Source organism: Serinus canaria, chromosome 4A, assembly GCF_022539315.1.
Source record: "Serinus canaria isolate serCan28SL12 chromosome 4A, serCan2020, whole genome shotgun sequence".
In the NCBI taxonomy this organism is placed as follows: Eukaryota; Metazoa; Chordata; class Aves; order Passeriformes; family Fringillidae; genus Serinus; species Serinus canaria.
The window spans coordinates 7,961,218-7,987,158 of NC_066318.1; the positions used below are offsets into that span (position 1 = coordinate 7,961,218).

Below are 25,941 nucleotides of genomic sequence, written 5' to 3' on the forward strand. Positions count from 1 at the left end.
AGTGACATTACTTTTTGACTATTTCTTCAAGCCTTCTCCAAGCTGGTGTCTCACACCAATACTGTGCTGCTCTGGGGGACAGCAGAGTCACTGTAGGCACTTGCTTTTTCACTGGGAAGTGGGCATTACATTGAAAAAGGAGACTTCCACCTTACAAAATACCCAGAACCCGGGTTCTGGTGCCCCCAGGGCTGTGGATGCAGGAGGGGAGGGCTGTGGGTCTGTGAAATGCTTCTGCACAGAACTTAGGCAGGGTGGGGAAGCACAGGAGAGGGGGCTGGCTCTTGATTCGAGCTTTGGGATGGAAAGAGTGAGTCATTTCCACTGCTGATGTTTTCTTGCAGGGTGCCAGGGCTGTGCACTCATCCTCCCCTTCCCCACGACAGCTTTTCATTTCTCTGAGAGCTCCTGGGAGGTGCAGGCATCTCTGTGCAGTGCAGGGAGGATGTGGGGCACACAGACCCCTGTCTCATGGGAGCCCTGGCAATGATGTGTGGCTGTTCAGGAGGCTGCTGTGCTGCTGCCCGTGGAGGGCTGTGCAGAGCCTTGCTCTGAGCTCTGTTTGTGTGTTTGTGTTTGTGTTTGTGTGTGTTTGAGCTGATCACTCCCTGGCAGGCCCCTTCTCCTCACCAGTTCCTTCTTCCCTTCCTGGTTGCCCCTGGGCTCCTCCCCTGTCTGCAGTGCCCTCCTTCTCTGCCACCCCCTCCTGGCCTCCCTGACCCCATCTCCTGCCTCTGGCAGCTACACAGCCCAACCTTGGCACTATTCATACTTCCCATGATGTGGCCCCTGCACAGATCCATCCCCAGATGGGTAAAGCCCCCAGCCCCCATTCTGCCCTCCCCTGCACCACCTTGGGCCAGCTCCTGAGACCTTTCCCTCTCCATCCTTCCCCTGCTTCTCCTCTTTCTGGTGAGGTTTTCCTCCCTTGCCTTTTCACAGGATGCTCTGTGTGTTTGCATGCCCACCTTACAGCCCACCCCTCCCACCTGTCCCAGGTACAGCTGTGGTGTCTCAGTGTTTTGGTGTTTTCAGCAGAGCCAGGATTCCTGCCTGGACATTTTCCTTCTGTTTTTAAGCTTCGTTCTTTCTGGCCAGTGTAAAAATAGTTTTGGCCTGCTCATACCCAGCTTTATGGACTGTTTTTCACCCTTGAGGTTTTACCATTGTGCATCTGCTGCATCCAGCTGAGTGCTGGCTTTGCAGCAGGCTTGTGGACACCAGCTCCCCATCACCTGCTGAGAGCTGTCTCATTGCCTCCCTGCTGATTTCTTCCCAAAATGTGGCTTTGCTGAGAAGCCCAAACCTCCTGGCATCAGCGAGGCAGCCCTGTGTTGTGGCTGCTGCCATAGGTGCTGACTCACACTGTCTCCCTGCGTGCCCTTCCTCCCTGAGCTCTGTTCCCACCTCTTCCCTTCCCTTCTCCTGGAGTTCTGAATGCCAAGTCCTTGGGGCTCAGGCTTTATTCTGGCTTTGCAGAGGTTTATGGCACTTCCATGAGCACTGGATGGCCGAGCCCAGAGTTTCTGGGTTTTCTTGATTCTTTCTTATGCCCAGATGACTTCTCTGAAGTGAATCTGAGCTTTTGTAAATTGAGCTCTGCAGCCTTTCTGCAAGCTTGAGTGAGAGTGTGCCAATGGGATCAGGTGGCAGTGCAGGAGCTGGGGGTGGAAAAAGTCACAAATGTGAGACTAAAAGGAAAAAGCTCTTAAAGGCCACACAGTGTGAGTTTTCCCTGACCTGATCTTTGAATCCTGGGCTGTGGAAAAGCTTTTCTGTGGATAGAAATTGCTCATTTCCATATGCCCATATGGTTTGCCAAGTGAGTTTGCTCAGTTCCCAGGCATCATTTGAATTCTCTCATGTGCAGTCAGGTTTCTTGAACAAAATAAAAAAATGGGGACTTCTCTCTGCTGTTGTTGATTGTGCATTGCAGCGGGGAGTGGTCTCTCTGCCCTGGAGTGTTGCCAGTCTCGGAAGTGATGTGATTTCAGCTGTGACAGGTGTGTCCCAAGGGTAGTTGTACACCTCCTATTTTAGCTTTTCCTCTCATTTTATGTGCATTTCACCTACTTGGCCCTTTGGTATTTAGTTTAAAATTTGGGCTTTTGCTTGGCTTTCCACATAAGTGCGTTGCATGGTTGCAACAGGTGAGGCAGCAAATAGATAGCTGTAAAATGGTGGCTGAATTTTGGGGAGCAGTTGTGCAATCTGAGATAGTGCAGCTCCATATGCCTGTGCTCAGCCCTGTGCTGGGCAGAGGCAGAGGGCAGAAGGAGCAAGGTGTGTTTTGGGAACAGACTGGCGTGGGGGGGCTTCAGCCTGAGGTTTATTAAAGAGGAATGAGTGGCTTATCTGGGAGGGTGCACTGCTCTCATGTTGTCTTTGTTTAAAGTCATGCTTGTTTTTCCCTGAGGTATTTCACTTGTTTTTTATCCCAGCACAGTGAGCTGTGGTGCTGCTGCTGGGTGAGCCCAGGTGCTGCATCCACAGGAGCCACAGGAAAGGGCAGCTGAGCCCAGGCTGTCCCTGCTGTGTTCTCAGGAGCATCAGGGTTCAGTGTCTGCTGCCCTGGATGAGGAGCTGCTGCGTGTGCCACAGAGCAGGGTCCCTTTGGCAGCACTGCACGTTTTTTCCTGCAGAAATGGATTGATTTTGTTGCTGGATTGGCAGCATTTCTTTGTACTTGGGTATTGGCTTCCCCTGTGGAGGAATTTGTGGTTTCTAAGACTCTAATTACTTTAGTGTAATAGTGTTTCCTCTGCTTTTGTAATGACTTTGGTGGGTGCCATCTGCTGTTGTGACAGTGCTGGGCAGTGTGAGCCTGGGGTACACTTCAACCTTCAGGGAAACTAAGACTTTGAAATCCCATTTTCAGCTTTATCTCCAGCCTCTCTGGACTGATGGGAGTGTGTGGACTCAAAGGGTCAAAAGGGCAGCAGATATTTGGGATGGCTCCCTCCTTACCCCGAGCCTGCCTGGTCCCACTGGGAGCCTGCACAGTTTAGGGTGGAGGGAGGGCTTTGTTTCCTCGATGGCAGGCAGGAGCCACCACATCCTTCCTTCAGCAGCTGCTTGCTGACAAACAGCCTGACCTACACCCTCTGCTTTGCTTCAGCCACGACAGGCAGGGGTGATGTGCTGGGGGTGAGCATGGGCCGTGCTGGGCTGCAGGGGATGGACCCAGGGCTGCTGTGTGCTGAGACAGGCAATTGGCACAGCCTGGGGCAGGGGAGCCCTAGGACTGCATTCTGACAGCCCCAGAGGAGAAATGCATGTCTGGCTGCTGCAGAGCCCTTCTGGGTACCAGTGCACATCCCTCCATCCCTCAGGCATCAGCTGCATGTCACAGGGCCTGGCGCTGGTTTGTCAGATATGGATCACAGCCTGCACCACACGTTTGTTCCAATATCATTACATCCACCAGACTAGAAGGGCTGCAGCAAGTTTTATGGATTTTTTTTTTTTTTTTATTTATTGTAGACAGTGCTCTGTGATTTTCCAAACATCTCCTGTGAGGATCTGGGATGCTTTGCAGCTCTTACCCTTCAGCTGTCATTGAATCCCACCAGGATGACTGCCAGGACTTTGTCTTGCTGGTCATCAGAGGTATCAGATCTAGAACAGAAATGTCATCAAAGCCCCAACTTTTTAAAGGGACAGCTTTAGAAACACAGTCCTAGTTTCAGGACCATGTTGCAAAACATAAAAGGACTAAAAATACGGTGTGATTGGAAGGTATTCCCAAAGAGATGTGGAAGGCTCTAATTTACTGTCACAGCTGCTGCAGGGTGAGGTGAGGGGGGCCTGGTGTGAGGGGTTGTGGCACTGCTTTAACCCACCAGGGCTGCTGAGTTTTGCCAGGATTGCTGCAGGGAATCAGAGGCTGGCAGAGCTGTGTGCCTGCCCAGGCTCTCTGGGGCCCTGCCTGCTGCCCTGGGAGGAAAAGCTTTGGGGCCCCAGACCTGCAAATGGATGTCCTGTTAATTCACATTAATTTGCAAAGCTCAGCAGACTTTGAGAAGTGCACAGTGCTGTCCTGAAATAAGGCTGGTGTTTCAGGTGATTAACCAAATTCAATTAAGCAATTAATGAGCATGAGACTGATTGAGAGTAAATGAGCTCCTTTTCTCTGTCTACCTGTTGGGTTTTTCAGATTCCTGTTTTTCAGAGGGACTTTCTTTTCTCATGAAATCCCTTACAGCTCTAGAAGCAAGAAGTGCTGTGTGTGCAGTGGGACTGGCAGCATTTGTCACCCCATTCCCAAATCCCTTCTGGCTGAGGGAGCTCCCTGGATGCTCTGGCAGCCAGCCTGGGCTCTCTGCTGCCTGACCTTTGTCTTTCTCACTGGTAATCTGAGGAGTGTGAGGTTCCTTTCAGGACTGTGCAAGCAGGAAAGCACAGTTTTCAGAGAGTGATTAAGAAGGGGACTTTTTCAGATAACTGAGCTAATTCATGCTGGATTTCTGCAGCACAGAAAAGAGACATTTTAAATGCAAAACTGTCTGAGGCAGGAGGTGTTTCATTAGTGCATCCCAGGAGCCAAAGGCACAGAACAGGCACAGGACCTTTGGCTAGGATTGGTTATGGAATAGCAATGTTGACTTCCTTGCTTATTTCACATATCACAGAAAATACTGAATTGTTTGGACTCTCAAACAAGGCGGTGTGGCTGTTTATCCAGTGGTGTTATACAATGCTGAGCTTTCAGTCCTCATTTGGAACTCATTTTTTAAGCTGCTGGTTGCTCTGTGTTCAGCAAGAGATCTTGTACTGGTCTTGTCCTTAACTCCAGTCATGGTGAGCCCTTGGTCCCAGAAAAGCCATTTGGCTGGAGAGTCACATGTGCTGCCCATGGGGAAGCATCTGATGTCCCTGTTGTGAGAGGGGAGAGCCCAAGCTCTCCATGTTGTCCCATCCAGAGGCACATGGCATCTCGTGCTGCTGCTGGGCTTTCATGAACACTGGCTGTGGCAGGGCCAAGCATCAGGATTTGGTTGAGGTTCAAAACAAGACAGAGGTGATGGGTCAGATCTTGGTTCCTTTTTTGTTGTGACCACTCATATACAGAGTCACTGGTTGGCTTTTGGTGTGAAGTTTGATTTTCACAGTGCAGTTCTAAGAGCCTGACTCTTGCTCATGAAACCTGAAGTCAGGCTGGGCAGCTGAGATGGCATTTGCCTGCTTCAGAAGTTGTTTTTCTCATTTTACTAAGTTCTGCTTTCTGGACTCGTTACACAGACAAAATTGGTGCAATAAGGAATGTAATGAAACTCTCCTAATAGTTTTTGCTCGTGACTCCAGGGATTTTTGGAGAAGTTCCTCTTGCTTCCCTGAAATGTGAGCGAGAATAAAACTGGGCTCTAGCCTTTGGCTGTGTCTGGGCTGCAATTTATGGAGAGGGCTTTCCTGTCTTTCCAGAGGGATGCTGTTCTTCCTTCCAGGGGCTGAGATTCCTGCTTTGGCAGTGGTAGCTGCAGCCTTGCTCTCCTCATTCCTAGGAGAGCACAGCTCTCATCTGCTCCTCAAGCAAAGCCAGCCCTGAGCTGAGCAGAGCCAGTGCAGGAGCCTTCCTGTGTTTCTGCCAAGCTGCACAGATGAGCTGCTCAAACATAAAGATGCTGGGTCTTGCAGCTGTTAGAGAAAGCTATGGCCTGTCCAGGAGGCTTTCTTGCTCCATTAGGAAATTAGAGACTGTGCTGAGACAGAGCAGCACAGTGCTTTGTTATTCCCATAGCTTATTGCTTCAAACTTAACCCTCCATCTCCCCCTCTGCAAAACATGCTCAGCAGTGGTGACCTGCAGCACAGGAGCAGCAGAGTGCTGAGTAATGGGTGCTCCAGTGGTCACACCATTTGAAATTAGCACAAGATGTTAGTTATGGTTACTTTAGTTGTTACACATAGGTAATAGTTTTCATAATCTGATTTTCCTGCAGGAAAAAACGAAAGTGGTGGAACCCCTGGACTATGAGAACGTGATCCTGCAGCGCAGAGTTCAGATCTACAGCGATCCCCTCCGGGACCTCCTGATATTTCCAATTGAAGATGTGTCTGTGAGTTTGCTCTGGCTCTTTCCCATCTTTGAGGCTCACTCGTCTCCCGTCCTGCTTACCTTGGAAAATTTCCACCATTAACCACATGTTAATTTTGGCTGCATTACTGACACATAAAACCAAAATGACCCACTGGTGGCTTAGGCCCACCACATTTATTTAAAGTGAGTGTCAAGCCCTGAAGATGCAGTTTGTGCTGTAAAAGTGTTCTCCTTTTTCCTGCAGATTTCGGTCATCGGCCGACAGAGAAGGACTGTCCAGTCAACAGTGCCAGAAGATGCTCTAAAGAAAGCTCAGAGTCTCTTTGTCAAAGAGGTAGGGGCTAAGCCCATGTGACACCTGCCTTCAGCCCTTGATGGCCCCTGGACAGGATGCTCAGCTGTAGCTCCTGATCTGCAGCATTGCAGCTCCCTTGGCTTCTCCTTTGTGGGGAGCCCTGCCCAACCTGCTGCTCAGGAGAGTTCTCACAGGTATCTCACGTGCAGTGTCCTTGCAGTGGGTTTTTGGCTTTGCACCACCTGCCTGACAAAGGGATGCACAACCTCCCTGGAGCCTCTGGAGTGCTGTGGGTTTGTTGTGAAGTGCTGCTCTCCAGGACTATTCCCTTCAAGTGCAGCAGAACAAAAAGTGATGTCGTGTGGAGTTAGATGCGCTTTGTTTCTGAGGACAGAAAACTTTTGCCTTCTGGAAAATGGAGATTTCTCCTCCCAAATCACTGCTCCTTTTTTAGAGCCTTGGAGTGATGTAAATCCAAAATCTGTAGCTGTGTGGCAGGCCAGATGCTGTGTGATTTTTGTCTCTCTGCTGAAAAGGTTCCTTATGAAATTCTGCATTGCTACATGGAGCAAGTGAAGCAGCCTTGCCCACGCCCTTCCCGCTTGTGCTTACCTCACCCTGCAGTGTGTAACCTCTCAGGCTGGTGCTGGGCTTTGTTTTGCTTGCTGTAGCTTTCTGAGAGCTGTGTTGTTTTCCTTTCAGTGCATTAAAACCTACAGCTCTGACTGGTTCGTGGTAAACTACAAGTATGAGGAATACTCAGGAGACTTTCGGATGTTGCCATGGTAAGTGTCGTGCTGCCTTGGAATGCTGCTGTGTGATCACAGGCCTTAGCAGGAGCAGTCTGCCCTTTCCCTGCTGCCTGTCCCACAAGCAAGGTTAGAGCCAGAGGTTTGTGTTGCCGTGCCATTGCCCCTCAGCTGTGCCAGGGAGATGCCCACAATGTTGAGTGGGTCAGTGCTTCACATCCCACCCGCCAGTGTGTGCACACCCCCTCTGTTTGGGATGAGGACAGGCTGCAGCCCAGACCCAGGCAGGATAAACAGTGTTGGCATTTCCTGCACAGGAGCCTCATTGTCCCTCTGGGCTGATGTTCCCTGTGTGCCTCACACAGGCCAAGCAGATTCTCCCTGTGCCCCAGCACAGACAGGGTGATGTGGTGTTGCTGCTGGTGCTGCCAGTGCTGGGAGTTGTGCTTGGAGAAGCTGGGCTGTGCCAGTGCTGTGCCAGTGCTTCCAGCTCCAGAGCTAATTGGGTTTTTCAGGCAGGCACATCCATCTCAGATTTCTGCTGCATTGTTATTTCCTGTGTGATGGTGCCTGCTCTGCTCACTGCCCACACTCTGGGCATGTCTGGACTCCTGTCCAGGCTGCTCATGTGCTGGAAGCTTGTTAAATGCTTTTTCTTTTAATTGGATGTAGTGGGTGTGTTCTGAAGGTCTCGAGGGGATGTGAAGCAGCAGTGGAGTCATACTGCTGATCAAATAATGTTAAAATTTTTGAATAATCTTGTAGTCTGATCTTGCTTCTTTTTGGTAAAGATGGAAGATAAACCAGAGTGCTCTCTCTTTGTTCCATAAATGCAAGTCAGCAAAAACTCTGCAGAATCCAAGAGCTAACAAGAGAAAGCTAATTACAGACTGCTTGTGCCTAATTTCCATGACATGCACTCAGAATTTAGCTTTCCCCAGCTGCAAGGAGCTGTAGGTCTCTTGCAATCTATCTTCTGTGCTCTGTAGCCTGCACTTTGGCTGCTGCTTCTGGATCCAGCATCAGCTGCTGGCTCATACAACCCTCGTGTTCCATTCATTAAACATGAAAATGTGTTGTGATTTCAGCAAATCCTTTAGGCCAGACAAGATTCCAAGCCATGTGTTTGAAATTGATGAAGACTTTGAAAAGGATGAGGTAAGGAGAAGGTTGTTTTTTTTTTTTTTTTTTTTTTTATTAATGTATTCCTGTTAAAAATGCAGGAATATATTAAAAAGTAAATTTCACAAGGCAAAGCCAGAATTCCGTTCCTAGGAATAGTTTTCTGGTTGAGTTGTTTTCTGCTGGGAAAATGGGATCAAAAGTGAAGCAGTGATTTATTTCAAAGTATGACAGGATAGTCTCTTGGAGCCAAGGGTCTCCTAAGTTATCTGGAAGATTAGTCATATTTCTCATGGTTTTTTCCCTTGAAACAGAGCATCATAGGAAGAAGAAAAAAAGGAAGCCCAGTAGTCACCAAGGAAAACTCTTCCTGTCCAGACCTAAAACTGGGCAGTCTGTTTTTCAACTACACTGTGATTCTGGGGTTCTCCTCTTAGAAAGTTTTGTGGTTTACCCCATAATCAGCAATTTTTCACCAGTCACTTTGCCCCACCCTGCTGGCAGTGTGTCAGACCTGCTCTGCCCATCCTGTGCCAGGTGTTGGCACCTCTGGAGTGGCATCTTTGTGCTCAGCTGGCATCAGGGAGGATTGGCAGCCCTGGAGCTCCTCTGTGGGGGTGGGCTGGGGGCTCTGCCAGTAGGGACATCTCAGACCTGCTGGTTATTTTGGACAGTGCAGATGCCATGTTTCCTGCCCATGAACATCACATTTGCTGCAGAAGGATGGGCAGTGTTTTTCTGTTTCAAGTGCCACGTGGAGATTAATCCATGCACTGAGATTAGGAAGGTTTTGTTTACAGAGGGAAGGGTTTAGCCCAGCTGTTTAAAATTCCCATGGCACCAATATGTTGCTGCTAAGGAACTTAGAGAGGAAAAGGGAACTTTGTTGCAGAGATGGAGATTTGGAGGGGCTGTTTCATGCACATTTCTGAAATTACTGGGGTATGTCCCAGCAAACCTCAGGTCTGGACTGCGTTGGTTTCTTTATAAAAGGAAATGTTTTGTTAAGTTTGGCCTTAATCTTTTTTTAGCTATGTTGGTAATTTGCATTACATCACCAGCTTGGGGTGCTGCCTCTTAAAAAATATCTGCTCTGGGCTGGAGACATTGCTGTGTGCTGGTATCAGCATGCTTCCAGAAAAGCAAAAGGACAGAAATACTCCATATCAAAATTTGGAGACCTTTCTTCTTCTGGCCAGTGTCCCAAATCCTCAAACAAGAGAAGTTACTGAGGTTTGTTGTGGAACAGTGTCCCAAGTGCTTTCACAGATGTTTTGAGGTTTGTATCTTTTGGCATGGCCATATCTAAAGGATTCTGTTACAGTTTCCTGACGGAGCATTTGCATTAGAATTGTGTAATGGAAATCCAAGTAAAAGAAATCTCTTGATAAAAGAAGGTGAACCACTATAAAGGAGAAACCATGGGTTGTTTTACCCAGGGAAATAAAGCATCAGAAAGTTTACTCTGGAAGCTGGACATGCAGAATGAAGACATGAAGAATGCCCCTTAGCAGGCTCTGTAAACCTGCTCCTTCATGGCTCAGAGGGCAGGCTGGGGCTGCCTCTGCTGCTGAGCCACTGGAAACCCCAGGGGGAGATTCTGCCAGCACTTTGGGCTCTCATTTCCCTCCCTCCCCACTGGGGGTCATGGTTAGGTGTGAGTGGAGAGCCATTCTCTCTTTCTGGGACCATGGGACAGGAGCAGGTGGAATCCATTGGTGTGCCAAAAACAGCCTGGTTGGGTCACTTGAAACTTCATGGTTTGGTAAATGTGAAATCAGCCAGCTACATTTCAGTTGTTTTACTGGGGTTTGGTGGTTTTTGCTGAAATTTAAAATATGAGAATGACAAAAGGATATGACAGGAAAAGTTCAGAGTTCTGCATTTTGCAACTTCCTAAACAGACCATCTTGAAAATTTCCATCTTCCTCAAGTTTTGAAATACTGCATAAGAACCAGCAGGCCTCATTGCAAAATCACTGTGCAGCTCTATCAGAACAGATGTAATCTTTCTTTTTTAAAAGGTGACTCAACTGTTTTATCTCTTTATTGAAAAGGAATATCACTGACTTTTATTTTATTTTATTTTATTTTATTTTATTTTATTTTATTTTATTTTATTTTATTTTATTTTATTTTATTTTATTTATTTTATTTTATTTTATTTTATTTTATTATTTTTATTTTATTTTATTTTATTTTTATTTTATTTTATTTTATTTTGTTTTATTTTATTTTATTTTATTTTATTTTATTTGTGATAGCACTGTATGCACAGCTGTACCTGTTGCACATACATTCTAAATGTCACTGTATTGCTGTAGTTAAAATGGTATTGCTTTCCAGGGTGGACAAATCCCTTTGTCCAAGGGGAATTTCCTGAGGGAAGCAGTTACCTGACCTCTTTTTATGATTGTTTGCTGTCTTTCAGGACTCCTCTTCCCTGTGCTCCCAGAAGGGTGGGGTGATAAAGCAGGGCTGGCTGCACAAAGCAAATGTCAACAGCACCATCACTGTCACCATGAAGGTGAGTTTGGTGCAGTGACTGATGGATGGGGTGAAGCTCAGGCCACATCTCCAGAGCTCCCAGGAGCCCAGTGGCTGGGTTTGGGATGGGATGGGCATCTGCCCCTCTTGTATCCCATGGGAAAACCCAGTCTGGCAGCAGTTTCTGACCCTCCCCTCCCCAGCATGCAAGGCTGAGGCACGTTGGGCAGTGACAGGCAAGCTGACCAAGAAGGTGAAGCATGCTGTAGTAAAGCAAGATTGTTTTCTGGAAGAGCAGCTGAGGCCCAGGAGAGGAAACAGCTGCCCTGCAAAGACAGCTTTCTGAATTTACAGTTTCCTCCCTGGTTGGAAACATGTGGAAAGGCCAGCTTTAAAATAAAATATAAATCTTTGTTTTTAAAGCAGGGCTGATATTACTGCAGAGATGCAGCATTACTGACCTAAAAGCAACAGCTGCCTTGTCTCCTGTTCTCTGCTCTTCATAATCCAGTGTGACATTGCTCAGATGGTGCAGAGATTTTGAGTGGTTCCACCACAGGTTTTTGCTGTGGCAGTGAGCCTGTCTGCTGTCCCACATGCAGCTGCCTTGTCACAGCACAGAGGGATTGTTAGGGAGTGTGGAAGGATATATTGAAATCAGCTCAAAAAGCCTAACTGTGCCAAGGCTTGATTCAATGAGTTATGCTTCCAGGGGAAGTGGAACAGGACTGTTCATAGGGCTAATTTTAATTTGAGTTTTAAAATGGGCTTGGAGGAGATAGACAGAAAAGGATTTTCTGATCCTCTGCTTTTCCAGGCAAAAAAAGTAACTTTCAAAGTTACTTTTTTAAAGTAACTTTTCCCCCTGAAACTTCTGGAGGTGCTATCACTCATGCTCAAGGTAGTCAGCTGGGTCTGTTCTAGTCTGAGCCTCAGTGCCCTGCAGCCCAGACCTGCCTTTCAGAGAGGGCACCTGAGCTGCACTGGCTTCAGTTCCATTTATAAGATCCAGAGTCTCCAGTGAAGCTCTGATATCAAAGTCCTGAGGATCAGGAGCTGGTCTCTGAGCTGAGCCAAGGGTCTCCTAAGTTACCTGGAAGAGTAGTCACATTTCTCATGGCTTTTTCCCTTGAAACAGAGCATCATAGGAAGAGGAAAAAGAGGAAGCCAAGTAGTCACTAAGGAAAGCTCTTCATATCCAGACCTAAAACTGGGCAGTCTGTTTTTCAACTACACTGTGATTCTGGGGTTCTCCTCTTAGAAAGTTTTGTGGTTTACCCCATAATCAGCAACACCTCTAAGGCACATGTGAGGAAGCTGAGGACTTTGGTCACATCTTCAGCCCTGCCACCACTTGCAGAGGCTGCAGTGGTGTGTCCTTGTCAGGGCTGGTTCTCTGCTGGCTCTTGTGTCTCACACTGTGCTAAAGTGTGCAGAGTGGGTTCTGTGGAGAGCTGAGCCACAAGCAACCTCTCATCAGGCTGCAGCTGCCACCCTTTATTCCAGAGCACCCTTTCCTGGGCAGAGACCTGCCCTGCTTTGGCTCAGCTCTCCCTCTCTGGTTTGCAGCCTGGTTTGTTGGTGGCCTGTGCCACAACCACAGCACCAGGACTGTCCTTCTGTCCTTCTCTGCCCAAATGCACTTCCCAGTGCTCTAGCCCTCCCCCTGCAATCTCAGTGCTCACCAGCAGCCCCTGTAGCCTGATCAGAGGGGTTGCTCCCTCTGCTCACAGGTTTAGAGCATTAATTTCTCTTTTGACAGTGGTTTCTGACAGCAGTTCTTGCACGGGGGGGAGATCACAGGAAGAGTGTTTGCTGTTTGATTCTGCCTTTGCTTTTGAACAGAGTTCAGCAAATGCAAACTGTTTAGCATGAAATCCCATGACCACAAGGGATATCAACCCTGTAATATCTAGAGAGAGATCTGTCACGGGTTTCTGTAGCATCCACTGCCAAAATTCCTGAGATTGCTTCAGTGAAGTGCTAAATCAGTGTTTAGGCTGGATTAATGCTTCACATCCTTGGCTTTCCATGGATCTTTATGCTCTGTTGAACTAAAGGTTCAGTTAAATCTTATAAAACTTAAAGCCCAACAGCCCCTGGAGCATCTCTGCAGCTAATTAGTCATCTAGAGGAGGCCAGAGGTTCCTCTCAGAAGGGATGGGTTCTGCTTCAGGGCACGAGGCTCCCTCCCAGTTCTCTGCAAGCCAGTGGCTTTACTGAACCTGTGCTGGTGTCAGTAATGATAGAAACAGGAAATTACTTGTAATCTCCCATGTGGGATGAAAAATGCTGTGTTTATTCATATTTATTCATAGATCTTCCAGGTAAAACAGTAGAAATCCTTGCAGTGCTGCTTGGCCTGGCTTCCTTCATGATCCTCCTCACACAGACACCCAGCAACAGTGAAATGCACCCTGCTCCTTACAGCATCTGGTGCTACCACAATTGCTGCCAAAATGGTCTCCTGAATTATAGTCCAGTAGCTTTTGGCTGACAAGCATGAAGAAAGGTGTTCAGAGATACTGGAGAGCTTTTTTTTCTTCATGAAAATCAGTAGTACAAACACAGGGACAATTCTCCTGAAATTACTGCTTTTTGATGTAAGAATTGGACACTAAGCCAAAGCCAGTTCATGAAAATAAGTTTGTATAAAAAAACCCAAACCCAAAGCCACAAAAACCCCAAGCAGTTGAATGGATTGCATTGTCCCTTGGCTTGCATTTGGGTGCCAGGAATTTCCACATGTCTGTTCCTAAGTCTTCCAGACAATTGCTTTGTAAGTCTGAGGTCTGTTTGAAAAAAGCTCTGGAAATACCTGCTTTAGGGTGGGATGGATCTTCAAGTAATGTGCTGATCTGAGTTACTGTGCAGCATTGCTTTGTAAAGATAAATGAGGCTGGAGCCAGCTGAGAGACGAGCTGGGAGCCCTGGGGCATTGCTTTAGATGGGCAAACTTACAGTAACAACAAGGGCATTAAAATTAAAGAAGATGATGGAAATCTCTCTGTGTAAAAGCAAACCATATTCAAATGGGTGAATCTGAACACTCCAGGGTCAGCAGTGTTTTGTGTTACAGTCTTTTCTCAAGAGCAGGGAGGGCAGATGTGGAAACCATGGCTGTGGTTTGTGATGCACAGCAGAGTGAATACTTGCCTGAGCAAGAATTTTTGTTTTCACAGGTATTCAAGAGGAGGTATTTTTACCTGTCACAGCTCACAGATGGCTCCTATATTCTGAATTCCTACAAAGATGAGAAAATTTCAAAAGAATCCAAAGGCTGCATTTTCTTGGATGCTTGCAATGATGTGGTTCAGGTAGGTGTCCTTTCTGTGGGGCTCTGCAAGGACTTATGGATTTGGCTCTGAGACAGACAGGCCTGCTCTCTCGAGGTCTGAGGGCATGGAATTGCAAACCAACCCAAAGCTGGCCAGCTAAACTGATCAATAGGCCAGTGAGTAAATGATATTAATTTATCTGAGGCACCTTCCTCCTCTAATTGCTGCTTGCTCCAGCTGCTTGTTTCTTAAGCTGTGCCTTGGTAATTCCATGCAAGCAGCTAGTCCTTGGGAATCCAGGACCTACTCAGGGGTCATAAGGTTTAAGGAGCAGGTGTTTGTACAGGTCTAAATCCTGGGTTTGCTTGGTTGTGCTAGAGTGAGGTGCAGCAGTGGATTGCTGCTCTGCCTTCTGCCCTTGCTGTCTCTGCAGAAGCTGCAAGCACTGAGCTTGGTGCAGGGTGGCTTAAATTACCCCAGTGGTTTGCTCCAGCATGGATGAGTCAGAGCTGTGAGTTTCCATTTATCTTTGTGAACACAGTGAAAGCAATAATGCACACACCTCAGTGATCTATGGGATGTACTTCCCAAGCTGCATCAGATTTGCCTTGGCTTCTGGTTGGAAAATGCTGTTTAAAGGCCAGCACAGCTTCAAAAAGCTGCAATGTACCACTTGCTTTTTAAAGATAGATGCCTCTAAGTGTCCTGGAGTGCAGCATTACTTACCATGTCAGACAAATCCAATTCCTGGCCTCTCTGGGTAAATATTAAAGCTCTGGTGACATCAGAAGGAGCTTGTTCCTGCTCCTTGGTGCAGTGTCTGTGCTCCAGTCTGGCTTTCCTTCACTCCAGAGCAGCTGGCCATGGACCTGTACCCTGCTCAAGGCACAAAGCCCTCTGTGATTGCAGCCAGATTGCTGTGTCAGGGAGGGTGCCTGCCTTGTATTTCGTGGTGTTTCAGCTCAGGATGCTTTCCCAGAGAGGAGCTGTGTGGCAGGTACTGTGCTGGGTTGGTGAGGGAAATGTAGCATAGATCTGTTTTTGTTGTTCAGTGTCCCAAGATGCGCCGCTACGCGTTTGAGCTGAAGACAATAGACAAGTACAGCCACTACCTTGCAGCTGAAACTGAGCAGGAGATGGAGGAATGGCTGGTAACTCTGAGGAAGATCATTCAGAGCAATACTGAGAGTTTGGTGCAAGAGAAGAAAGATGCTGTGGAGTCTGTGCAAGGTCAGTCTGTAAACAAACACCTCCCTTTACAGGCAGTGTGCCTGGAGAAGTGTATACTGTGCTGAATTTGAAGCAAGAATTGTGGCTGATACACAGTATCATGCAAAGGGGCTTAGCATAACACAGATGATAGTCTGAGGAATAAAAGTGGAGGGAAATGTGACCCTTCCTCTGGAAGGGAAATCCATAGCAGAGTTTCAAGGCTTCTGGAAAATTGGCTCTGTGAGGTTCTGCTTTGGACAGACGCAGCAGACTGTAATAGTGCACTTTGATACTGGTAATGCATGGAAAAATCTTACTCCCAAGGAATGGAAAAGTCTCTGTAAACTGTTTCTGTGCTATTGTTAGCAAATACTGCAGGATGCTTTCTGGCAGAGTGCTGCTCCTGCAGTTGTTTTGAACATCTGTTTCTCGTGTCCTTGCAGATGATGAATCGAGCACGCAGGGAAAGTCAGAGAACATCCTGGAGAGCCTGGAGAGAAGCATGCATCCAGAGCTGATGAAGGTAATGTGTTTGCAGGATCACTCTCCCCACCCACAGCTCCTTCTGTCCAGCTTCTCTGGGGGAGGGATTTTCTGCTTTCTGTGTCTCCAGCTCCAGGCAGGCACCAAGTCCTGCTGGGGTCTCTGTTATCCCACCTGTCTGTCTCACCTGTGGTTTGAGACTGTGTGTTCCTCACCTCCAAGTGTGGCTGCCTGCTCCTGCCTGCTTTTTCCTTCAGCACAGCCACATCTCTGCACTGTTCTTGCACCATGGCAGTGCTTTCCATCAGCTCATATATCACAAAGGCAATCTGAAAAATAATTATTTTGTTTTGATTCAGTTCATTCCCACTAGCGAGCGTTTGCCTCTGTGTGGCCAGGCACTAATATCAATGCCTTCCTTTGTCCTAGTATGGAAGAGAAACAGATCAACTAAACAAACTGAGCAGGAATGATGGAAGACAAAACATCTTTTCTTTTGACCCAGAAGTCCAGGTAAACACTCCCACATTTCCCAGTGTGAGGTTTTGTTCACCCTGTGTGCCTCCCTTGTCCCCTTGCATGGCCACAGGGTTTGCCTGCAGAAGCAGCATGTTTTCCAGTGCAGAGCAGAAGTGCAGCCCATACTCCTGTCAGTGAGAGCAGAAGGAGGTGTCAGTGCTCAGGAGGTAGCTCTAACACAGGGAAGAGTTGCAGCAGCCCCACACATGGCCTCCCTCCAGCTTTGCTGGCATTTATGTGATGCATCTTGATGTTGCTGGATTTCACACCAGGTTTTTTCTGGGGCTCTGAGAAGTTCTCTTGCTTGCAAGAAGAAGCAGTAGAAGAGGTGTTGCATGGATGGCTGCAGTGCTGCATGGGCTCAGCACATCTGGTGCAGTGAGCAGTTGTGGCAAAGGCCATGGCAGGGGTTTAAGGGAGAGCCTCAGTCTTCAGGGAGTTTTCAAATGCAGGGACAGAGGAACTGAAAGAAACACCCTGTGCTGGTCTGGTGCACTGGAGTAGGGGGTCATTGTCTATCGGCCTGTTTTCTTCTTGGCTTTGAAGTTGAATTCTCTGCCAGGGTCTAGGTGTGGGATTTCAGTGGAATGAGCTGGAGTTGCTGACAGTTTTAGAGAACTGTTCCAGGGTATGGCATGGTTTCTGGTTCTCCTTCTGGTTTGGCGTGTTCACACCTGTAAAATAGAACATTCTGGTTTCACAAGGAAATGCAATTAGTCTTTAAAAGGTTTAGTTGTACAAAATGAGCTTTTCTCTTGGCAATTCTTTAGAGTCTTTAGCAGAAGGAAGATAAGCATCCAGGAGGCTTTTTGGTTTCTTTTTTTTGTTTTTAGGAGAAGCTCTGAGAAGCTTCCTGTATTCTAGTCAGATAATAAAAGTGGAAATATTTCTCAGTGTGGAGCATCTAAGATAACTTCTTTTACCTAACCAAATGGTTAGGCTGAATTCAGTGCCCTCTTTCTATGCCCAGAGTGCTTCATTCTGGTGTGGGTCAGTTGGATCTGCTGTAACCCCAGCACTCAGAGTCTTAGCTCCAGTCAGTGCTGGTACATGCACACTTGTATGCCTGTGCTAAGGAAACTGGGAGCAGGAACGTATACCTGTGATGTACTTTACTCTTGAAAAGAAAATAAGGGAAGCAAAAATGCCTACTGGTATTTAGGGGTGCTTGGCAGCTCTGTGCCCAGAGCCCAGCACAATGGGTGTGTCAGAGGCTGGGGGTCTTTGGTAGCTCTGTGCTCTTTGAGGAGGGAGGGTGTGGAGGCACAGGCCAGGTGTGGCTGTGCTGGGCTGGGGAGGAGGTGATGATCATCGAGCCTGCTTGGATTTCCCAGCCAGACACCCTCTGCTGTTTCTAGCCATACCAGTTACTGCTGTGCAGCTGGACCTGCCTTCCACTGTGACATGTTGTTTACAGTCCCACGTGTGCCTTCTCTGTATTTCAGGCTCAGGGGCCATCTCTAGCTGGCCATACTTCATGGTGGAAGGCTCTTTTCTGGTTGCTGTCTTGTGTTCCGCTTTCTTGCCCAAGCTCTAAGTGGTGTTTGGGAAGATCCCCTGGGTTACAACAAAGCAGGAAGGAACTGAAATCATTCTGAGGTTTAGTTTGCTGTGCTCTACAAAACAGTTTGCTAAAAATTGATACATCCCCACGAATCCTTGTCCTGAATACCTTTGTGTAACATCATCAAATTGCACTCGTTTGTGAATGTTTTATACCTTTCAGACCGCTTCAAAAAATTGATAAAGATAGTATTGGCAGTAATGTGATCCCTTAACATGATTCAGGGGATTGTTTTCTCTTTTAATGAGACCAGATGTGTTTGTTTGCTGTCTAGAGACTCGATTTCTCAGGGATTGAGCCAGATGTGAAGCCTTTTGAGGAAAAGTGCAGCCGGCGCTTCGTGGTTTGCTGCCAGGACTTCTCCCTCAACCTCCTTGCTCAGCTGAGTGACAGGGCAGAAGAAGGACCCACCAACGTAAGGGGAGCTCCAGCATGTCCTGCTTTGTCTTTTTTCCTCTCACCAGCAGGAAAACACCTTGGCAAATTAATCTGTAGGGTTAAAATGATCCCATTTTTCCATGAGCACCAGTGGGAGCTGGACAGGCGGTGGCTGCTGGCCCAGAGTCCAGAAATGTGTTTGGGGACAGGGTCTGTGCTGATGTGCCTCAGCCTGCTGGGAAACCTGTGCTTCAGGGGCACAGGGCATGGGGACTGTGTGTCTGCCAAATTCTGCATCCCTGTGAAAGTTCTGTTGGTAAATGATTAGGCTCCATCTCCAGACCACTCACGGCTGTGTTTTATTTTGTTTCCTCTAATGGCAAGGGATTTCCTTGTTCTGGAACCTTCTTCTGACTCCCAGCCTAACTCTATTCACAGTCACTTTGTCATATGCATTTGTTATTGTGCCAAAGTTGTGCCTTAGCCTAAAAACCCTTGTATTTCCTGAGCCTCTGATGTCTGTAGGCAGCTATCACATCTCACCTCAGCCTTTGTTCTGCTGGGCTGAACAGACCAGTCTCATCCAGTCTTTCCACCCAAAACAAATCCCTGCTGTCACGTCCTGTGCTTGCTCTGGCTGGAGTCAGCCCTTTCTGCAGGGGTGCAGAGCAGCAGGGCAGGCAGAGGCACCAGCACTGCCCCATCTCTGCTGATGCTGCCCTGTCTGATGCCTGGGAGAATCACAAAGGCTTTTTTGTGCTGGTTTCATACTGGCAGCTCACAGCTCTGAGACACAACACCAGGCTCAGTAACTCCCAGCAGAGGGATGCATTGCTAATGGCAAAGATTCTTGTTATCCATCCTTAATCAGTCCAGAGTGAGACCCAATCAGGACATTTTCAGCATTGATGTAATGCCTCCAAGTCATGATGGAATGGCTTGGGCATGCTACAGTTTTATCTTCAGGCCTGCATTTTTATCTTTCCATGAATGCATGCCTACTAGAATTAGAAATACATGAATTATTGCCACTTGCCTGGTGCTGTTAAGGTCAGTAGTTACAAAGCAGTTGGCAGATTTTGCACATGCATTTCCTCAGCAGTGTCAGCCTTGTGTTTGAGCTCTCCTGGCTGGGAGAGCTAACTTTCCTCCTGGGATAGCATCTGAGGAACATTTTCAGTGTCACAGTTGAGCCATCCAGAGTGTTGGACTTTGGAAAATAAATATAGTGGTCTTTGGCAGGTGATCCTAAACACTCTTAAGCTGATTTCTTATTGCAAAATGATAAAGCTCCAATAAATTGAGCTCATCTTTTCTTCCTGACTTTATAGTTTACCACTTAGGTAAAAAACATATGGATTTCATTCTTTATATTTCATATAGCCATGTTCAAACTGATTAGATCAAAATGCAAGAATGTGCAGGAAAAAATAGATCAGTATATTCATAAAGCAAATGAACATGGATTGTGGGTCACTATAGTGGGTATTTTTTGCCCCCGATGAGGGAGAAATGATGAGGAGGACTACATCCTATCAGAAGGCTAATTAATTACTTTATTATACTATGTTATTCTGTATCATATTACATCTATTACATTACATCTAAACTGAATCTGCCAAGCACTCCACTGCACAGAATCTCGTGACTGTTCTGACACACACACACACCTGGTCCTGACAGGCCAAGGAAACAAAACACCATCACTGTGGGTAAACAGTCTCCATACTGCATTCTACTTTGGCAAAAACACAGGCACAGCAAATGAGATAAGAATTGTTTTTCCTTTCTCTGAGGTTCAGAGAATGTGAATCACAGAAACATTCTTGGGAAGTCGTGCCTTTCTGTGAAGAGAAATGTGGCTACATGTCACAGTTCTGTAAAATGCTGGTGTACCAAACTAAAGGAGCAAACAGGAGCAGCAGGTTCCCAGTTTCCTTGCCAGGGAAAGCAGTGCTGTTGGTACTCTTGAGCCTGTGCTGTGCATTTTTTATGACACATATGTTCAATCCAATTTCCAGGTCGAGCCCTTTTTCCTAAGCTTGGCGTTATTCGACCTGAAAAGTAACTGCAAGATTTCAGCTGACTTCCACGTGGACCTGAACCCTGCGTGTGTGCGGGACATGCTGCAGGAGGGCTCGGAGCCGCGGGCAGAGGGAGCGGCGGGGCACGGCCCCGGGCAGAGCCTGGTGCACGGCGTGCCCGAGTCCTGCCTGCGCTACATCAAACGGGTCAGTGCCTCGCCTTCTCCTCCTCCTCTGTCACTGCTGGGGCTTCCAGTCGCTTTGGGGTGTGTTGTTCCCCACTGTGGGGTAACCAGAAGCCAGCTTATCTCTTGAATTCTGGTCAGTGTTGAAGTTGCTGTGCAGGGCTCGCTGGCAGTGATGGGCAAAGCGCAGGGAGAGTGTTCCAAGACCTGGCCATGCCTGAGCCCCTGTGGCCCATCCCCAGGGCAGGGTGTGTGTGGGGTGTGGGAAGGGCAGTGGGATATCAGGCCAGACCCTGTGGTGCACACTGGGGTCCTGCTGTGTGACAGCTGCTGCCTCTCTGTTGCAGGGGGTGTTCTCCGTGACCAACCCGCACACAGAGATCTTCCTGGTGGCCCGAGTGGAGAAGGTGCTGCAGGGCAGCATTGCCCACTGTGCAGAGCCCTACATGAAAAACTCAGACCCTGGGAAGGTACTGGCTGGGGCCATGGGGGTGTCAACTGAGTGGTGCTGGCTGCTGCTGCTGCAGGGAGTAGAGGGGGGTGAAACATGGATTGTTCTGCAGCCCTTCAGTTTCTTGCTGGCAAAACCAGGCTTTGTCCATTCTGTTTGCACTGTTCCCAGGCTGGCTTCAGTTGGGCTGTCCTGCGAGACTTGGTTCCTTCCCCTGGAAAGAGGCAGAGGATTGGAAAGAGCCAAGCATTTGGGGCCAGACCTTTCCCCATTACACTTCAGCAAGCCAAAACCTGGGCTGGGCTGACAGGAAAAAGTGGGATACCTCATCCCCAGAATAGAATGTCTGCATAGAATCATGGAATCCTATATCTTAGAAAAACCCTCTCAGATTATTGAGTCCAACCATTAACCCAGCCCTGTCAACTCCACCACTAAACTGTGTCCCTAAGCACCACATCCACGTGTGTTTTAAACACCTCCACCACTTCTCTGGGCAGCTTTTCCAATGCTTGACAACCCTTTGAGTGAAGAAATTTTTCCTGACATCCAGGGGAGAGGCCTTACTGTTTGCCACCAGCTTCAGTCTCTGCATCCTCGTGGAGCTGATGCTGCCTTGTTGCAGCCAGTCAAGAGTAGTTCCTGAAAAGTCAATTTTAGAATACCTGGTAATGATTGCATTCCCTTGGCACACTTTGTGAGTGTATAGGATGAGCCAAGTGCAGTCAGTTTTGGAAAATACACAAACAGCTTTTGGCAAAAAGAGCACTAATAAATCCCCTGGCAGTTCAGTCCTGAGGAGGTTTACCATGGCTGCCCACCACGTGTGCTGCTGCTTTGCAGACTGGCAGCTGTGCCTGCTGTGAAGGGACACACAGGGATGTCTGTCAGCTGCACTGGTGCCTGGGGCAGACAGAGAGATGGACCTCCCTGGAGTCTGCAGCATCCTTCACTGCTGTTCTGGGGCAGCATCAAGCCCTGGCACACCTGACCTGCCTCTCTGTGTTTTGCAGACTGCCCAGAAGGTCCATAAGGTGGCCAAGCAGGTGTGCAGCCGTCTGGGGCAGTACCGGATGCCCTTCGGCTGGGCTGCCAGGTCAGTGCTTCACCTTGGGCTGGGCTCTGCCCTCACTGGGAGCTGCTGCTGCTGCTCACAGTGACCTGGGACGTGGTTGGGCAAGGGGCCAAGTGACTGAAGTCAGTGAGGTTGCAGCTGAGGGCAGAGTTTGGCTCCAACTCCCAAGAAAGAATTGGGACTGGCTGAAATGCTCTAGCTAGAATTAGAAACAAAATATTAAAAAGTAAACAGTGCTGGGAAGGCAGTAACCTTCCTACTGACCTGCAGCTACTGCTGTCAGGGCAGAACCTTCCTGGGGACAAAATACACTGTCCCATGCTACCAAGGGAATCACTGCAGAAATTCTCTCCCGGCACCAGCCACTGCCAGGGACAGGATGAGAGCAGAGGACTTCCCAGCCTGGCAGTGGCAATCAGATGGGGTTTGTTTTCTGTCTTAAACTCTGCTTTAATTAAAGTTCTTGGGAATGGCTGGAGGCAGTGATCCCATTCCCTTGCTGCTCTTTCACTGGGACTCATAAGTATGTCAGTGCTAACTTTCTTAAAGCTCAGTCAGAAAAAGGCAAGCTCATCTACTGCCTCCTAGTGCTAAATTGTATTTTGGTGCTGGGAATGACATGGGAGCACAGGAAGCTGTCACAGTGGGCTGCACTTTGGGTGTATGATGCTTGCAATGTGTCTTCTTGAACTGGGTGTTCCTGCAGTGCTGGCTGCTCATCTTTGAGGTGGTGGTTTTGGGATGCAGCTGGATCCTGGCAGCCAGCACTCAGCCCTCCTCCAAGGGGACCCTCCCCTAATGGTGGGCTCTGGGTGGGCATTGACCTGGACTGGCTCCAGGTTTGTTCCTGCTGGGTAAAGAGCTGCCTTTGGACACCAAGGAGCTGAGGGGGCTTGTGCAGGGAGCTGTGCTGCTCTGTATCCCTGGAACATTTCCCTGTGGGGCTCAGAGGAAAGTGCTTGCACAGAGGTGGAGTGCAGATGCTTTAATGTTATTCTACACAGACACCTATCATTTTCAAGGGCAGAGGTGCTGGTATTGATCCAGGGCAGAGTCCAGTCTCCTGCTCTGACTCCAGGAGGAAGCTGGTGCATGTCCCCAAACTGGTTTTTATTGTGCACTCCCTTCCTAGGGGGATTTCTGTGCTCTGAGCCCAACGTGAAGGTGCCTTACCACTGGATGTAAGTGGGAGAGGATGGAAGGGTGTTTGTGATTGTGGTCCAGGCTTGGAAATGGGCTGAATGTGTCCTGACCTGGCTGGAGAGGGGGGAATGGGTAATGATGTCCCATGTGATTTCATGTGACGGCTGCAGCCTGGGTGGGGTCAAGGTACCAGGTCAGGGTGGGAGAGCAGTCAGGTCTGTGGTACTGGGAGCAGTCAGAGGCCAGTGAACCCCTTGCCTGATGAACTGCCTTTCAGATGTGTCAGAGACCTCAGTGTGTGTATATGTACCAGCATTTAGAAAATACACCTCTTTCTTTCTGCAGGCCAGTTTTCAAAGACTCCCAGGGCACTCTTGATGCTGATGGAAAATTCTCACCCCTGTACAAGCAAGACAGTGGCAAACTCTCAAATGAAGATATGCTGAAGCTTTTAGCTGAGTATAAGAAGTAAGTACAAGAGACTGGTGCAGGGGCTAGGCAGGCATTTAAACATACATTTTTAAACAGTTAAGTGTAAGCATGAGACAGCAATTTCTAAAATATTTGGAAGGTAGCAAAAAATGCTGATGATGTGCTCAGCACCTGAGCTTTCAAGATGTACACTCTTGCTCCTCTCTCCCTAACACAGACCAGAGAAGACAAAGCTGCAGGTCATTCCAGCCCAGTTAAATATCATCATCAAAGACATCCCACTGGACTTCACAAGTAAGGATCTTGGATCTTAACAGAAGTGCTGATGGCTTGAGCCTCAGGAGTTAACGCTTCTAGGGGGGATTTTGCTGTTGCATTAACAAGAGTATCTCAGGGCTGCCATCAGAAATCAGTAATTCAGCACAACCACTGACTTGTAAGTCTTTCTGATTCCTTGTGTGGAGGAGATGTGGTCCAAGTGCAGATATTTACCTGAGGGATTGATCCTCTTTACATTTTGGCCATCACATCCTAAATCTGAAGTAAGCCAGCTGCCTGCTTTTGCACCAATCCCCTATCACATTTTTGATCCATAACTTTGTAGAGTTTTTCAAACATGGTCAGGGTGATTCTTTACCTTGCATTTAAAGAAACTGAAGCAAAGAAAGGACTTGTGATGTGTTCACAAGTCCTTGATGTGTAATTCCATGGGCTTTTGGCAACTCCTGTCACAGGTTAGGTAGGCTAATCTCCTGTCCAAAAGGCTTTTCTAGTGGATCTAACTTTTTCAGTTCTTACTCTCTTACAGATTGTTTCACAGCTTCTTACATTCCTATAAAACCTTTTGAGAAGGGCTGTGAGGACATTGCAGTTGAAGTGGAGGAGCTTGTCCCAGAAGTTGCAAAATACTGTTACCCCTTCACTGTCTACAAAAACCACCTCTATGTCTACCCCCTGCACTTGAAGTATGAGAACCAGAAGGTGTTTGCAAAGGTGAGTGACTCAGGGAGTGACCCGGGGAGTGACCCAGGGAGTGACCCAGGGAGTGACCTGCGGCCAGGCTTGGTGTGGGTCAGGGTGATGCTGCTGATGATGTTCCTGTTCTCCCCCCTTTCAGGCAAGGAATATTGCTGTCTGTGTGGAGTTCAGGGATTCAGATGAAGCTGATGCCAGGCCATTAAAGGTGGGTTAACATTACCTTTTAGCAGGGCTGCTGTTTGGCCGCTGCTGGGTGCTCTGTACCAGCCAGGCTGAGCAGGGCAGGAGAAAAGCACTGAGTTCCCATGGTCACTGGTTTAATTTGGCCAGCTGATTTAGGGTGGCAGGGCCCTGAATTCAGCTCTTCCTTTGTGTTTGCAGTGCATATATGGCAAGCCCGGGGGCCCTCTGCTGACCACACACGCCTACGCTGCCGTGCTGCACCACAACCAGAGCCCCGAGTTCTATGATGAGGTAAAAGCAGCTTGGGAAACAGCAGATTTTCCTGGGTGCTACAATGCCAAGGGGCTTTCAGAATACCTCTTTTTCCAGGGCTGGGTGAAATATGGGTAAAGATAATCACCAGCCCTTTGCCTCAGCAGAAGGGCTCAGCACAGCCAGAGCCTTTTCAGTTTTTAATGTCAGTTTGTGTTCTGCTGTCTTTACTGTCACGCTTTGTGCACTCCAGTCACACACCCCCATTAATAAGTAATGTTGCAAATGTGATGAAAATGTTAGGAGTTATTTAAGATGGGTAAGAATGTGTCTTGTGTAACTGCATACAACATAACATTTGTGAAATTAAGTAGAGCTAAAATATTACTCCACAACTAAAAATACAGTCTGATCTATCATGATATCATTTTAGATTAAAATTGAGCTTCCAATTCACCTCCATCAAAAGCATCATTTGCTTTTCACCTTCTATCATGTCAGCTGTGAAATTAATACAAAGGCAACATCGAAAAAACAAGACACCGTTGAAACTCAAGGTATGTTCAGTGCTTAAATTACTTCTGTTGGAGTTTAAAAGGCCAAGATAAAACAAATGTAGGGACATGAAAAAAAAAGTGATTAACATACCAGCATATAGGAAGTTTGTTTTCTAAATGCAACCTAATATGATATTGTAGGTCAAAAATGGAATAAACTCCATGGTTTCAGTTTATATTAAATCTCAAATTTTTGCTGCATTCTGACGGCTCTTTCTGTATGTTCCTGACTTGCACAAATGTGCTGTTGTCAGGCAAGTCACCAATAAAAATGAGATCATGGTCTCAGGGGCTGATCCTGGCAACACCAGGATGTGCACACCTGGGTCCCAGTGGCTGGGAAGCCTCTCCCTTCCTGCAGCCCCCAAAGGACCCTCACCGTGGGCACAGCCGTGGCTCACGCTGGCTCCTGCCCCTCTCCCCCACGCTGGTCTGCGCTGCCTCCGAATTTGGTTCACAGGCAAGAGGTGCTTTAGTGACACTGCTGTCACTAAAGCTGTGGCTGATCCCTTGGACTTCCTGGGGTGAGCCAGAGCTG

General features: G+C 47.8%; 1 protein-coding gene across 5 annotated transcripts in view; it reads left to right on the top strand.

The window, feature by feature from the left end:
• DOCK11 (dedicator of cytokinesis 11) overlaps positions 1-25,941 on the top strand; it is a 79,631-nt gene that overhangs the window by 9,558 nt on the left and 44,132 nt on the right. For all 5 annotated transcript variants that reach the window (XR_007777596.1, XM_030228756.2, XM_030228758.2 and 2 more), the window contains exons 2-20: positions 5,939-6,055; positions 6,281-6,370; positions 7,034-7,116; positions 8,169-8,238; positions 10,634-10,729; positions 13,872-14,006; positions 15,020-15,197; positions 15,623-15,702; positions 16,092-16,175; positions 18,020-18,160; positions 20,145-20,354; positions 20,680-20,802; positions 21,797-21,879; positions 23,347-23,469; positions 23,651-23,727; positions 24,242-24,426; positions 24,551-24,616; positions 24,793-24,885; positions 25,280-25,403. Coding sequence is in view for 4 of the 5 variants with exons in the window: in XM_030228756.2 (XP_030084616.1) it covers positions 5,939-6,055; positions 6,281-6,370; positions 7,034-7,116; positions 8,169-8,238; positions 10,634-10,729; positions 13,872-14,006; positions 15,020-15,197; positions 15,623-15,702; positions 16,092-16,175; positions 18,020-18,160; positions 20,145-20,354; positions 20,680-20,802; positions 21,797-21,879; positions 23,347-23,469; positions 23,651-23,727; positions 24,242-24,426; positions 24,551-24,616; positions 24,793-24,885; positions 25,280-25,403 (2,158 nt within the window). In the remaining variant the exon portion in view is untranslated. The remainder of the gene's footprint in view (positions 1-5,938; positions 6,056-6,280; positions 6,371-7,033; positions 7,117-8,168; positions 8,239-10,633; positions 10,730-13,871; positions 14,007-15,019; positions 15,198-15,622; positions 15,703-16,091; positions 16,176-18,019; positions 18,161-20,144; positions 20,355-20,679; positions 20,803-21,796; positions 21,880-23,346; positions 23,470-23,650; positions 23,728-24,241; positions 24,427-24,550; positions 24,617-24,792; positions 24,886-25,279; positions 25,404-25,941) is intronic.